The sequence below is a fragment of the Anarhichas minor genome, unplaced genomic scaffold (genome assembly GCF_050575085.1).
Source record: "Anarhichas minor isolate MPS153535 unplaced genomic scaffold, ASM5057508v1 ptg000028l, whole genome shotgun sequence".
Lineage (NCBI taxonomy): Eukaryota > Metazoa > Chordata > Actinopteri > Perciformes > Anarhichadidae > Anarhichas > Anarhichas minor.
In genome coordinates, this window is record NW_027466474.1 from 4,287,242 (window position 1) to 4,303,277 (window position 16,036).

The window sequence follows — 16,036 nt, forward strand, 5'->3', positions numbered from 1 at the left end:
TGGCAGACATGGCTACTATCAGTCAATAATGTTGCCTAAGCCTGTATCAAAGGGTAGCCTTAGCTGTCAGAGATCCCTTACATTAGCTGCTCGAGCAGGACATCAAAGACGAAAAAGAAAACTGTGATGTTATTCAAACTTGCACATCTGAAGCTCGCAGTGGGCATAATGCACCTTAAAAGATGCTCCTGTGGCATGAAAACACACTGCGGTGCACGCACGAATACACAGCGGTCTTATCTCGAAACTGAAAACACTCCAAAGGATGTTGCAATCCTCCTCGCGTACAGCGCGCGCACACTCAAGTACAAGTAACAGATTTTCTTACCTTGGTCTGGCAGCTGGCAAACATTGGGGGGGACAGTCATGTTCAGCACGTCATTGACAGCCGTGTCAACATAGTGTCCTCTCTGGACGTCGTGTTCACTGTCGGTCTGGTCGCTCTCCTCGTGGCCGCTGTCCTTCAGACTGTTCCCCTCCAGGTCTTTGAACGTCGACGTGCTACATGGGGGCCAGAAGGGAGGAGAGGGATTTGTTGATTAACTGTCACATCACCTTCTTTCACATGCTCTCCTCGGTTCCCGTGTCTCTGATGGTTTGTGACGAGCTGTCCGTCTTTCTCTCCCTGTCCTTTTTTCATGTCCTTTCTGTTTGCCCTTTTACGTGGTCTGTTTCCATGAATTCCAAACAGACGATTTTAGTGATTTTGTGGTTGTTGTTGTCTTAGTTAAATTGTACGCTTTTGAAAAAGAACAAAGCCTCGCCCCAGCTTCTACGCTGGCAGTGACCATGAAATAAGAAGGAAGTTTTAAATCTGTTGAAAGCCTTTTTGGATTAGGTGCACATTTTTTGTTTTTAACTTCACAGATAGCATGGCAGCTATGGGTTGTCTCACACAAGGACATTTTGGATGGATGCTCTGACTTCAAGGACATAGCATTGAACAAACAGGAGGCACTCGCTCACTACAATCAAACAAATACCGCAGTAATCAGGAATTCCTGGAAGGAAGATGGATGGAGGAAACGCTGGAAGCATACAAACTGAGCATCTGTCTTGTTTGGGGCTCACAGTCAATAAAGACGGTGGGGTGGGGGGGGGGGGCACAATCAACAGCTGCACAGTAACAGCATGATTTCCCTTCATTTGATTTCCATCCCACTGGAACAAATTCCGCTTTACAAACAACACTAAATAGGGGTGAATATATGAACATGTGTTCTTGTAGGAGAGGAAACACATATGGATGAGTTCATATAGAGGGGAGAACGGAGGTTAGGAAGGAGAGAAAGGAGTGGACGGAGGAGAAAATGAGTGTAAAGAAATGTGTGCAAACAAGAAGAAAGGTAGCAGAAGTGAAGGACAGTGCAAGGTAGCTGCATTCCCGGACCCAAGCCTCACATTTTCCAGCCTAGGGGAGAGGACTGCAGGTAATGCCTCTGCTCTCTGATGTTATCACTGTAATTGCACCTGTCCCAGACCATAGGCTCACTGGCTCCTGAGGGATTTCTTTGTAGTGTGCTGCAGAGGCCCACACTTGAATGCTCTTCGTTTACATTTATGCCGGGAATTTATTTTTTCCGGAGGGGGAGGGAAATTGCCATAATAGGTTTTTAAAAAGGCCGGGAGGGCCCTTAAACAAAAGAAAGACTGGAATGTTACATAGCTGCAGGTAGAAAGGAAGAATTGTAGTTTTCTAAATGAGCCTGGCTACAAAACCCTGGCTAGAGGGAATTATTATATGACCCCCATCCCAACCTCCAACCCTGCATTCCTGCAACCTTATCCAATATCCTGGTTCTGGTTGAAGGAAATACAAAGCACATTGAAAACATTTATTCTTAACTTCTTCACCCAAGAAAAAAACAGCATCATTATTGCCTATTTATGTTTTGAAAGCCGATGAAGAAATGCACTTGAGAAATCTCGTGAATGTCATTTAATCATCGAGGGGTTGATTAAAGCCTTAAACTGATGCAGTTTAAGCCAGATGTTTTGCAAATGAAGCGAATTACAGGAAAGTAATAAGGTTATCTGTAAATATGAAAATCATTACTTGCTTATTCTGCTGCTGTGTGTTATCTAATAAGTTTGTGGCTCGTTTCAACAAATGTCTACTAAACGCACTACGGAGTAATGCTATTTATCCCAAAATCTTATCATCTCACTGCAATTATACCGAACGGGAAAACATACAGGAGCACATGCAAACTGCTGCAACGGTAGCTGTGCACTCATTAGATAAAACAATTACAGATAACGACGGTAACGAGGTGCTGGTAACAATTCCTAATCAACACATACCTTTTAATGAGGTGGGCTCTGCTGTTCACGTAACTGGAGTCAATGGAATAATTCTCCGTCTGCAACACAAGGATGTAGGGGGTGGGGGGAGTGAGTGGGTGGGGTGGGGGTTGTGGTTGAGGGATGATGGGGGGCAACAGAGAGAGGTACTTTTAATAATGGAAGCAACCAAAATAATGTTAGCAGTAATTGGCTTTCAGTTGAAATGTTATTTTCCACAAAGGCCCCGGTGAGCTGCCTCGACTTTCAAAGGGCTGAGTTCTATTCTCTTTCAAAGCACACACACACGGAGAGGCTGACTGCGAGTTGAGAGCTGAGGAGAGTGCTGCAGCGAGCGCAGCCTCTCGTCTCCTCTTCACCCTCCCCGCTCTCCATCCCTTGCTCCATCCCTCCGCTGCCGGTCAGCCCACCGTCTTTAAAATGGAGTCATTAGGACGGACAGGCGATCATGCAGACAGAGGGAGAAAAAAAGTTTCCCTTTCCTTTTCCTTCTCTGAACTCTTCACTTTTACCATGTTTGAGAAGACATTAATGTGGAAATATTAAATAAATAACTGCAAGAGAAGTAGATGAAATTAAGAGTGTACCAGGGGAATCTTAACTCCGCAATTGCAGATGAAAAGGCTTTTCGGATATGCATACGATAGATCTCTGACCCACATTAGAGAACACAGTTCAAAGGCACCCCACATTCATTTTTTTTTTGTTTCTCCAACATTTATTTAGCAAGGAGAATGTCGAGTAAGAGCACATGGACAGAGGAGTTAGTGTACACTGAGCAGGTAGCCCCTCCTGCGTCTGCCAAGCTTTTACTCACACTTGTTAAGATGTCAGGGGGCCAAAGGGTATCAAAGCCTCTCAAAGGACTTCCCCAGTCCTGCGAAAAGCCAGGATACGACCCTTTCGACAAACTTTGATAAGATGCAGGTGTTTTCTGCAGAAAGAAAGCAGAGCCTTCACTTAAAATTCCACGGCGCAGATACTGTATCCTGATAAAAAGCTGAGAGTCAATGGCAGACTTCCGAGGGAAGTCTACAGAACCGATATCAAAGCCCTGTTGAAAAAAAAAAAAAAAGTCACCCCTATGATAAGGAAGGTTAATGCAGGCACTGGAGCACAGTTGCTGATTATCAAGTGAGCTACACATTTGACACAGGCCTGCTGTTAAGGTAGCAGCGGCCCGGCACAGCTGTCATACATGGTGACCAAACAGATTTGGATTTAAACTCAATATGCGCGCACGCTCCTTGTTAGATGTTAATGGGGTTGAACATTTTGAACTTTTTCGGCGTCAGCGTGGAAGTGAATCCACAATGCCGAGGAGTCGGAGCAGTGAGGACGAGGGAAGCGGCGGAAATGTCAAACATTAGTCCCCGTCTTCTTGGATCTCTTTTCAAAAAAGTACATAAATAAATAAAAGTGATGCCGGCAAACCACAGGAGCCAATGTGCAGTGTTTACCTCTGGCAAATAGCTCCCATGACCCGTTTGAAGTCTATGAAAAATGGAAGAGCTTGTTACTGCAACCAAATACATGTCCTTGTTTGTTTAGATTCGTGGTATTGATGCCATTTACTCAGGGCTTCAAAGACAACATATATGCTGTGCGGCATTATTATCTGACTGATGCTGTGTAGTTGCTCTAAACTTTAAGGAACTTGTATGTATTTCAGAGATGTAGTTATATTTTAGTATCCTCAAAGGTGCATATAAGGTCTACCTTCAATCATTAGGAGATAAGCTGCTGTTTGCCTTCTCACCTCCTTTACTCCTAATTATTTTTGCAGGAATCTTTATAATGATAGGCAACAATGCAAGGGCAGGCCTCTGATTGGGGCTTGCTAAATTATGATGCAATGTGTTTGCACTGAAGGTTAGCATCATTCTGTCTCCCTTTACCATTTACCCCTTATTAAACTTTAACTCATTAATACAGAGAGGATAATTCATAAAAAGGAATTTAATTAACATTTTATTATTAGCTCTTAATTTGGAGCACAATGTGTTTGTTCTCTTGTATTACCCCTGACTCCTTTTGTTCCCGTTCAGCTTGACTCCATTAAATATCAAAGGTAACTGCAGTGGCAACACACTGCAACTCAGATTGGTTATTAATTAATGATTAACACATACTACTTCATGAATTGTTAAATCATGCCATACACACGTTTTATCAAAGAATAAGATCCGTCTCTTAAAAGATTTATATATATATATATACAACGCTTCTATCATAGATCATGTGTTGATGTTGATTAATATCTACTACAAAATATACTGTACATGCATGTCTTTTGTGTTCTCCTGTGCTCCACTTTGGTCCCAGTGAACGTACATAAAACAACCTCCTCTCCAACAACTGAGCATCCAGTGAGAGACTAATGAAAATGCAAGGCATGAGTAACAAGAGAAAACGTCATTTAAAAGACAAGATAGAACATTTCTTGTGAATGTCACTCTGGCTGCAGCCTGTAATTGGTTTGGATGGCAGGTTCTGTGTAAGCACAGCCTGGAGAGGAAGGCAGTATGCCCCGGCCAGCTCTCAAGCTCTTCCAGTCCAGAAATGAAACCGTACTCTCCATAATGCAATTCCCTCTCAGGGTTTTTACATGGAGCGCTCTTAAGTGTGTAGTGGGTAAAACCAAAAGAGACTCCTCATAGTATTCAATGCTTTTGCTTCACTATTTCTTCCTCTCATGTTCAACACAACAGCTACTTGTTACTCAAAGGTGGAGGTATCCACATTACCTCTATTTATCAAATTGTCAGGGGAAATAAACAAACACTCAACATGTGAGGGCATAACCTTGGGCATTGGTGAGTCACTCGGGTGCCTATTCTGAGGGAGAATCGGATGCATTAGCCCGGGCTTCCTGTAAAGAAATGTAATGTCTTCCCCCACATTTCTGACTGACCTCAAATTGGAGGATATGTCAATACGTCTTGCTGGGAGGTCAAGTTTCAGGCAAGAGGATGAGGACTGCTTAACTACAGCGAGGACGCCACAAATGGCTATTTAATCAGGTTGGACAATGTGTTGTTGTGATCTGAGCGGCCCCAGTTTGGCGGCTAGAGCCACTCTATCCCCATAATTATTGTTCCGTTTCATCTGGAGGACTGGAGGGAGGATTGTAGTCCCCGCTGTCGCTGGGTGACTGATCGGTAGTGTCGGGATGAGTGGGGAGGGAAGTGGGGAGGGAAGTGGAGAGAGCGAGAGAGAAGGTGAAGGGGAGGAAATGGGTGAGACTTGACCTGCGGGAGCCTTGCGGTCCGGCTGCTGCAGCCCAGCAGCTTTCCCCTTTTCACCCTTTGCACCTTTCTCTCCAGTAAAACCCGAGTCACAGGGACGATGGGCTCGCCTCTCTGCCACTGAGAGGAAAAGCAATCTCCTCGCCTAGTTGCTGCCGTAAGATTTGATTTGCCTTCCTCCCAGCGTGACAATTGGTTCTGTAGTCTGGATGCAAGTGTATTCATTGCGTGGGGGCATGGGGAGCACCAGAGAGAAGAGGAGGGGTGGGGAGTGAAGACACCAGTTGTTACACCAGTAAACACCCGACAAGTTCAGCAGATGTCACACAGATAGGAGAGGGGGAAAAAAAAAGAAGTCACACAGCTGCCCTACTGTATGTATTACCGAGGCTGATGCAGCACAGAATAACATTGAAACAGGGAAGCAAGCTCGAAAAATATGGACAGATGCAGCGACATGCACCGATAACATACTGTTTTGTAAAAGATAAGCAGTCTTTGCCAGGCTGTATCTTTGTCTGGAATAATTGCCGTTTACTAAATTACAAGATTAAACCTTGCTTAACCACAGACGCATACAGTCATATCTTTTAAGCAAAGTAAACATTTGAGATAAACTTTATGCATCAGACGTGAGTTAAACTGCTTAAAAACAGAAGGTATTTAAAGCAGGGCGGGGCAGGTTGTACAAGACTGTGTCTAAAATAATCGAGCATCTAAAAGAAGAAAAATTGATTGCGGGAGAGAGCGTTTCATGTCTGTCATGGATGCGACTCCTTAATGTCACCAATTTAGCTGACGAAAAAACATCAAGCCACGTTTGTTGCGGAAACAAAGTGCTCTTTCTGCCACACTAAAATGCACAGTTTAAACATACAGAACAAGACGAGATAGAATCAATTAAAACTGTCAGATCGAATTTTGCCGCTTCATTCTGCGTTCGAGCAGTCTTGAGGTTGTGCCTCAGTCTTCATTTAGTGTTGCTGCAGCTCGCTCGCAGACTCCCCTCGGTCGCGGAAGAAACGTTAGACATAATGCGCCTTGTTATTGATATCCCATTGCTAAAGGGAGAGATGGGCAGAGGGAGGGATTCAGGGGCTTTAAAGGCCAGCAGCAGTTAGAAAATAAAAAGGCTTCATTACCTAGGTTAGGCTGTGATAAAGTAAAAGAGAAGTAAGAAAGGAGGAAATTATTAAAAAATAAAAAAATAAAAAAAACTCCACGAGATGAAGGATAGCTAGTGTCTGAAACTGCCTGTTTACAGATGCATGTATTCACCTCATGTAATTTCGCAGTGAGGATGCAGAGGAGTGTGTGTGTGTGTGTGTGTTTGTGTGTCTGCGGGTGACTTTCTCATCCTGTACACTGTGACTATGAAAAGAAATGCTTCACTTTGAGCCTCTTGCACATTCACATTCTTGCACACACAGACTCTCTCTTTCTGATTCCCTACAAAAGCACGGCTCCGACAATCCCTGACTCGCAGGGCTGAGCTGGCGCCCAACCACCTCGCCTCTGGGTCTGCACCCAGCAGCACCTCTAAGCAGCTCAAATTCGGTCTGTGTGACACCCATGACGAAGACACAGACCACCAAGGCACCTGCTCGGTTTATATTTTGTTTATTTATGGGAGACAGAAGAGACGCTCTTTGGCCTGTGAGCTGGCCGTAACCCTCCACCCCTCTGCCCTCTACCCCGAAGACCATCATCACCACCTTCTTCCCGATTATAGAATTTCCCATAGATCCTCTGCCATCTGCCAGATTATAGATTTCCCACTTCCTTTATAGAGGGCAGGGCCCCTAAGGGAGGATCAGCGGTAAAAAGGGTGAAAGAGTGCCTGAGGCACAGCCATGGTTGTGGATGAGATTACATTTTCTATTTCTGCCTGCTAAAAGGGGGCCTGCCGTGATGAATACAGAGAGTTGTTACCATTTAATATCAACTGGCTCCCCTGCAAACTCAAATTATACACAATCAATGGTGACAGAAGGGCACATGTGTGACAAATAACCACATTCTCTGCATCATTTCACTTCATCACCCATCAATTCACCCCAAACCCAGAAGCCCATTTGGGAATCAATCATGTTTTGAAAGTGAGTGATTCTGTGGTGAAAAGGTTTTTAAAAGCTCCCTTGCACTTGTGAATTGAGGGCTATTATGAGGTCAATTGTGTCCTTGACCAGATGTGTTAAGTGTTGAGTATTGTTTGAGCAAACTAAATAACAGCTTCTCTGAAACACAATGAAACAAATTTGTAAACACAACACCACTTCCTGCTGGCACTTCCTCCTCATTTCTCTTGCCTTTCCGTGTGAAATTGAACAAATATTTGCTCATTCCAACGAAAACAATCACCCCCTGCTCTCATAAAGTGAGGAAAAGGGCCAAAGTACTAAAGCTATTGCTTGTTCCACCTGTGCATCACCCCCACAGAGGAAGCTGCACAAGACAATGCGGCTGCCTTTTATTCTGAAACAGAGACAACAGTCCAGACCAGTCTCCATGTCACTCAGGCCTACAGGCTCCACAGAAGTCCAGTTAGTAGAGATGTGATTAATTATACATACATTGATAGAAACAACATTCATTATTCATGAACATCTCAACGTCAAAGCTATTTCCCTCCCTTTCAGCATGATGAAAAGATTTTAAATAATAGGCCCTCTTTGCAGACGTCTGCATTCCAGCGGAGTCGGCTGACGCTAAAGAGGCTTAAGTCAGAGCTGTTGTCTTACCAGAGAATCACCGCTCAGGACCAACATGTTTCAAACTGTTGGTGGCTGTGCGGGTTCCGGGGTCTGTGTTTTTGTTTTGTCTTTGTCTTTAGAGACAAGGGTGGTGCTTTTAAGCCTTTCAGATGGGAATTATGGTGTCTACTTAGAATGAATAGGCGTCTACTGCTTCGCCAGGCACATAAGGCTGGATGGAGCTTCATCTAACACCTGTTCAGCGTTCAGGTCTGCATGTTTTTCCAGACTTATTCTATCTCCAAGTCAGAAAGAAAACCAGAGTGTCTCTATGAGATTACGACTCACGGTTTTGCATAGTAAAAAGGGAGGAGGGAGGAAAAAGACTTGACTATCTCGGCTGTTTCCTTAAAGAAATCGGCTTACTTTCCTTAAAGCCTGTAGAGCCAAATCAAACTCAAATAGCAGGCACTTCCCCTTTAGGCAAGTCTTGAGGGATTTCCTTTAATTTGGATGTCAGACCGAAAAGTTTTCACACTCACTCTCATCCCAAAATCCATTAATGTTTGTATGGCGCCACATGAGAGAAGTAGGTTGTGATTCCTTTTTTTTTTTTAACAGACTCCGGAAATGTTGAGTGTAACATCTAATCCAGGTAGTTTAATTGTTTCCAGGAACCACTGGGAATAAGCACTACAAACATATGTTTTTAACAGCCATTCAATTTCTAGAAGAAAATGACTAGATAGCGTCTTCTGTTTCTCAGTTGTGCCCTATATTAGCTAGTGTAGAGGGGGAGCATGCTAAATTAGTGCACAAGGAGTCCCCAAAGGTTTCTCCCACCTCCCCTGGGCAGGGCCTTAAAAATAAACATTGAGAGACACTGCAGATTATGTCAACACATTTCCCCCCTAAATGCTTACAGGAGAGCAGTGACTGAATAAACAGCATAACTTTGAGTCACTTTTGAAATCAGTAAACTTAGAATTCATTTTTGATTAACTCAAAACACATGAGGGCGACAGAAAAGAGGAATCTGCGGGCAGAGCTGATCAGCTTGAGCTCCACAACATGGTGGAGCACGACGCCTGGTGCGTTTTCTCTTAGCAGCTTAAAAGGTGGCTGCCAGTCACATCACATCGGTGCTGCTGTGGTCTCTCCGTCTCCCTCCCTCTCTCTTTTTCTCTCACTCACTGTGACAAGGCATCTTTCCAGACATTTTAGTTGGATGGAGATTTGCAGCAGCTCATTACAGACTGGGAGGCTCCGTGAGCGGATGCAGTCACTCGGAGATGGATTGAGTGGGTCTGTTTATTGACATGCCTTAATCTGACACTGGGTAAAGGGAATGAGTCACCGCCTCCAGACACGCTACCACATCGCAGCCACTCCAGCAAATAGGGAGGCAGCACCCAGGACACAAGTGGAACTTCATCAGCGCTCATTAATCCAACTACCCCAGGCCACTCGCTCAAACAAACCGTGTTTACACTGCGTGTTGGCTGGATGGAGGGGTGACGGAGCTTTTCAAAAGGGCATGTGTGCAGGTGCTCAGATCCGCAGCGCACACACACACACACATATAAACATGTACTCCAGCTCATCAAAAAGCAACCCGCCTTCCTAACCCACAACCCCCTAAACACAATATCGGTTTACACCAGCTGCTAAAACTCAGTCGGCGCACTTTGTCTCGCAAATCAGAGCTGGTGCACAAATCAGGGGTGGACGATTGGGCTCGATGCCAAAGTACGTATCACAGAAAGGGGCTTTTTATTGAACAGATGGGCATACGAGATCTTTTAGCTTGCGTCACACAAGGCTACTCCTATCAGTGATCCAGCTATGGAAGCCTAGTTAGCTTTTTGATCCTGTTTGCTGGTGCTTCAATGTGCATCACATCTGGTGCTAATATTTGGGATAGTCTTTCTAGGCAGCTGTCAGCACCGACCGGATTGACAGCAGAGTATTAGGTGCTTGCACATCATCACTTAAATCCGGCTTGTTAACAGGACTGTGACAGGCTGCCATAAGGGCACAGGGAGAACAAAACAACATCCAACACTAAGTGGTCCGACGCCACTGTTTGTTTTCCATTACATTGCTGTTTAATACTTTGTCTGAGTGATGTGGATGAATCCTCTTTATTTTACATTTAAAAGTAAATACACAACAAAAAAAAAAAATCTAAACCCCAGCTAAAAATGAGAAATGTATGTGAACTGTGTAAGCCAGTCACAAACAAAAATAAATCTTTCTTGAAGAAATGCTTACATGCAGGCACACAGGCGCAAAGGCAAAACAAGCAAAAGGGAATAAACACTGTCACAAACGGAATAACGCAACACAGATTTACCGCGGAACACACATGTTCATACACACACACACACACACACACACACACACACACACACACACACACACACACACACACACACACACACACACACACACACACACACACACACACACACACACACACACACACACACACACACACGGTACAGTGGCAGTGGGGCAAAAAGTCGGAGCGGAGCCTGCTGTCGCCTCCGTCAGGGACCGGGAGCCGAGCAGCTTGAGAGCAGGGCCAGTGGAAAGGGGGCCAGATGCAGCGGGCTTGACCCACTCACTTCGTGAGAGAGGGGGTGTGTTTCAGCTGCTGAAACACACAGGGATTAGCCGCACTGACTTCATTTAATTTAATTTGTATTAGGGTCGTCTTTGGGGGCAAACATCGTTTTTCACTGCGGGGGGATATACAGGGTCGTGGAAAACAGCAACAGACGGTGGATCTCTGCCTCCTACCCCAGCAGTGGATTCACAGGGGAAGGCAAGGCACTGTATTCCCAGACCACAGGCACGCACACACACACACACGCACATATCTTGTTTCCCCCTAATTATGTCGTTGTTATGAAGTCGAATCTATCCAAATGAAATGCATCTTCAACCCTGCATCCACCTTTCCACAGCTTGATTTCTTGAAATTGAAGACCTTAAATCCTTTTGTTCTGCAACCATAAACAACATGTAGTCATTTTTGTGCTCATCAAAGCTCTGCTTTGTGCTCTTGTGCGTCTCTTGTTTGTGAGTGTTGCAAACACACACACTAAGCTGTTATCTACCAAGAACATATCTTAGGGGTGGATGTTTATCTGTGCTGATGCAGATTGGAGTTCTCTTTGTCTCAGTGCAGTGGTACATAATATTATTTGTCTTTTGTTTATTTCTCCTAGGCTGATACAGTTTGATATCCTATAGCGGAGAAATCCTTTTAGTTACCGCCAGGCCTCTAATGTGCTTTTACTTGTAATCTGGGAATATAATAAATGAAAGGGAGAGGACAAAATCTGCACACAATTGAATAATTTAACTCCCCAATGTATTGTGTGGAACATGACTTACACTGTTAAGCAGAAGGAAATAACTGCGGTGAGTGAGTGAGTGAGTACCCAACATGCCTCCTCACAATTTACAATAGCTCTGTGGAAAAATATGGCAGCGATCAGCCATCAAGTCTGCTGTAGCCAAAGCCTGCGGTCATATGAAAGCTCCCTTTCTGTCTTGTGCAGGTGACATGGTCTGAGAGAAAGCTAATGTACCATGCACTGGGAAAAGTAGTTTTATTACAAAAACTTCCCACAAATAAAGAAAAAAATGTGTGAGCTACAAAAGCACAGCTTTGTCTCTGCTAGACAGGAAGGACTGTCCTGCTGGAGCCTGTTCAAGACTATCAGGCGCTCACTAGCGATCTCTTTTTTTTTTTTTCTCTCTCCCCCAGCCCCTATCAAAAGATGTTACTGTGTAAAATGTCAAAGAAAAAAAAGCAAGAGAAGTAATCTCCTTCTCCTTTTTGATCGCAAGTGGAATAATTGGAACCCTCTTAGGCTCATTACACGAGTTGCCCGCCAGCCAAAAGACGGCTCCAACTGCCCCTCTTCATTTATGTTGGAGCTTTGAAAAATATCGCTTCCTCTAGTAACAACTCTTTATGAGATGCAATGACTAGAGGTCCTGGTACCTACACTAACGGGTAATCCCACAATGCCTTTGAAAATACATCTTTCAACTACCACTGTCAAACATCGATTCAGAGGAAACAGCAACAATCTGGCTCAGTAATAATGTCATTATGTATATTGCACTGCACTTCTCAACCTCTCTCTTTTTTGGCAACGCCGTTCTTCTCAATTACATAAGGTATTGCATATGTGTAGCGAGTTAATTTGGACCCCTATTACCAATAACCTCGTCTTCATTGTTATTACAACCATGCTTGTAATTATTGTGACTCTAATTACTATTACTGTATTACCCAAATTAACCTTATTCTGGGTTTAGATCACTTGCCCCGACGGTAGCCAAGACATGCCTATAAGAATAGCACCAATGTCCCCTCAGATAAATCCAATATAATTAGCTGTGTGCCTTACAGGGCCAGTGTGATGGTAATAATTAGAGCTACAGTAGCAAAGGTCATGCAAAACAATTTAGAGAGGATGCTGGCTGCATGGGTAATAGGAAGAGAGGAGGAGCAAAAAGAGAAGGGGGGAGCTCGGATGAACGCGATGTGATGATCTAATCCTTTTCCATATTTCAGAGACAGAAGACGTATGGTTGTGACTTTACCTCTGCACTCGGTTCATTTTTTAACCAATGCTCTCAAAATAATAGGAATTGAAAACCCATTTTAATGGCAAGTAGACTCCCAGCTAACGTAGTTTAAATGGATCCATGATTAGATTTGAGGAGAGTGCTACAGGGTGTATCTGTGAACTGGTATCAGATGAAATCGATTGGCTGCCTTTGAGGTGTGAGAGCTGCCCCGTCACCCTGTTGTTGCATCTGTTCATTAGCTCGAGTTTAATGTGTTCATGCTTACCCTCAGTTATTGTTATTAGTTGAGGGAAAGAGAGAGAGACAGAGATGTGTTGCTTCACCCAGGCGCACAGGTTAATGAGCCGAGTCAAAAATGGTGGCACTGACGTAAACAAGTACTAACACTAAGGTACTTCTATTTCTGCGCTCCTCCCCATGTGGCTCGACTCTCTCTGTAACTCCCGAGAGGAGAGCTCAGGGTTCACGGCCTGGATCCACCAGGAATTCACTCCGCTCCGCTCCCTCACCTCACCACCACCACACCCCAATGAGACAGACACTCAAATATAGCATCTCAAACAACACATATGCCGATGTGTGCTAGATTGGTCTCTATTCCCCTGTTGCAACACCCCCACCCCCCACCTCACCCATTCCCAACAACACTTCATTCGCAGTGAGTGACACAAATAGTTTAAACTGTTAGTATAAACCTTATATATATACATAGCTCCCGTCTTTGTCAATATCACATGAACCGTGCAACAGCTGCTTAACAAATCAGTGATTTGCATGTTTTAGGTCATTTATTACAAATGGAGTACTTTGCATTACAGTCAAAATATTACTGTTTGATGTTTGCATGGGTTTTCCTGGCCTCTAGGCAGCTCGTGGTTTGCATTAATTTCAGTGCAGTATTAAAAAGACAGTTTGACATTTTGGGAAATAAGATAATTCACTTTCTTGCAGAGACTTGGATGAGAAGATTGGTACCACTCATATCTGAGCCAGGAGACGGTTAGCTTAGCTTTGCATGAAGACCTGAAACAGCTAGCATTTACTCAATGATTCTTGGTTTTCTATGACTTAAATTGTGGATAGTACCTGGTGCTTTCTTTCCAAGCGAGCCGAGCAGATACTAGAAGGTGGAATTAAAACACTTCAGATCACTGATTGGTCAGAGAGAATCGTCCCTAGCACGTCACGGGACATCCTGCACAAACTCCATATTTTTATGTCGATCAGCTCACAATCAGCTGAGAATCCGGCCTACACCGACAGGGTACTATCCGCAATGGAAAACAAAATTGAGAAAAGGACATGGTATCATTAGTCAGTCGAGTCAAGTCAAGTCGAGCCATGCAGTGGAAATGAGACATAACATGTTGTATCTTTGGTTAAAACCTCAAAACCTAAGAAGTACAAGTTGTAGTTTTACTGAGGGTTTTGTGTCGAAGTATTTCTTGATCTTGTTGATTCTTGTCTCAGCTGAGTGCCTGGCAACCACAACTAAATGTCAAACTATTCCTTGGTGGAAAAAAACATGCAAAAACAGTAGAATGATGCTTTAACGGCAATGCTATTTCAGTGATTATCAGCACCACCACTGACACTAAAAACTGAGATGGTCCATTTGCTGTCTACTATTCTTAATTTGTGAAAATTGATATAGATCGACAAAACGTTAAAATTAGGCAAATTGCAATTTTCTGTTATTGTAGATTTGATCAGTTTATCGTTGACAGGGGATTCATGGTATTCATGTGGTTTCAGATCCATATTTTCTCTGCAACAAAGGCTGGAGCCATTTTGTGTCAAACAGTTCATAAATGTCCGTGTGAAAATGATTAGAGGCAACAAGCACAAAGTGCTGCAGGACATGCAGGACTGATTTAGCCGCGTCATTCAGTTAGACTCAACTTACTGATAAAAATCATTGGGGTGGAAGCGGATCCATATGCCTTTCTGACTGCGGGGGTTTAAAAACCATAAATTGTGATTATCATTGATCTCAGTTGTCCAATGCCTAATCCCCGACTCGTATCCGCACCGGCCACGTTGGGTGACGATGAACCGTCCTCCCCCACATCTGAAAACCCAAACAAGTGTTGAGGGAAGCAGTGATAAGCAGGTCCTTATCCTTTTAAAGACACTCCCGTAATCCAACAGTGAGGGAGGGAGGGGGCTTCAGCTTTAAGGGATTTGGTCTGGATTATAGCTAGTCCTCCAAATTAAACCAAAAGTCAGCTTTCTGTAGTTGCTCATGCAAGCTGGCGACTGGCTTGTTACCAGCATTACTAACAAGGCAAACGATGAAGGTCTATAATTAGAAAATGCTCTCATTCAGCCACCAGGCGAACACACGTACGTAATTCAGAAGCAAATCTCGACCAGTCCTCACCTAAACTGAATGTTCTGCCTTTTTTTCCCCTTTCACTTCCCAGCTGACCTCCTGTGACTGCACTCAAAATGTCTTCCGTGCCATGTACCTGACTCTCGTTGCCAACCAGCTTAGCCACGGACAAGCTTCTCAGCCAGGGCAAGGCTGCTCTATCCCTATTGATGCTGCTTCCCATAGCAAAACAAGGCCAAATCTGGGGCTTAGAGGCTAAAATAATCATTACTGGGTAGCAAACAAATGAAAAGTCAGAACACCAACTCCCATGTCAGTCCTCCCCCACCACCCTTGGTATTTTGTCTGCTGTCCTATTGCACATAAACAAAAAATGGAGCAGCCATCACATTAACATTTACAATGGACAACATTTTGGCCTGATACTGAAAAAACAAAGCCAAGACTGTATCCTGTTTTTTCCTACAATAACAAATTTAAACAAGAAAAACATGCATTTACCCAACAACATTAAAGTAAAAATTTATAATTTTGGGAAATACATTCACTTTCTTGCTGAGAGTCAGATGTAAAGATTGATACCACTCTCATATATGCAAGGTAAATATGAAGCCAAGAGACAGTTAGCTTAGCTTAGCTAAACACTGAAAACGAGGGGAAACAGCTAGCCTTGTTCTGTCAAAAGGAGAGAAATCTGCATACCAGCATCACTAAAGCTCAATACTGAAATTAGCACATTACAAAAAATATGTAAGAGGCTTTCCAGAAATATTGAAATATAAACAATTTCACCATTTTGGGAAGCTAACTGTTTCCCGCTGCTTGCATTGTTCATGCTA

General features: G+C 43.7%; 1 protein-coding gene across 1 annotated transcript in view; it reads right to left on the bottom strand.

Annotated features, from left to right (window-relative positions):
• The window catches only part of pcdh19 (protocadherin 19), a 56,169-nt gene that overhangs the window by 20,599 nt on the left and 19,534 nt on the right, over positions 1-16,036 (bottom strand). The window contains exons 3-4 of the mRNA XM_076103565.1: positions 2,305-2,363; positions 329-501 (exon numbers count right to left, since the gene is read on the bottom strand). Of these exons, the coding sequence (XP_075959680.1) occupies positions 329-501; positions 2,305-2,363 (232 nt within the window). The remainder of the gene's footprint in view (positions 1-328; positions 502-2,304; positions 2,364-16,036) is intronic.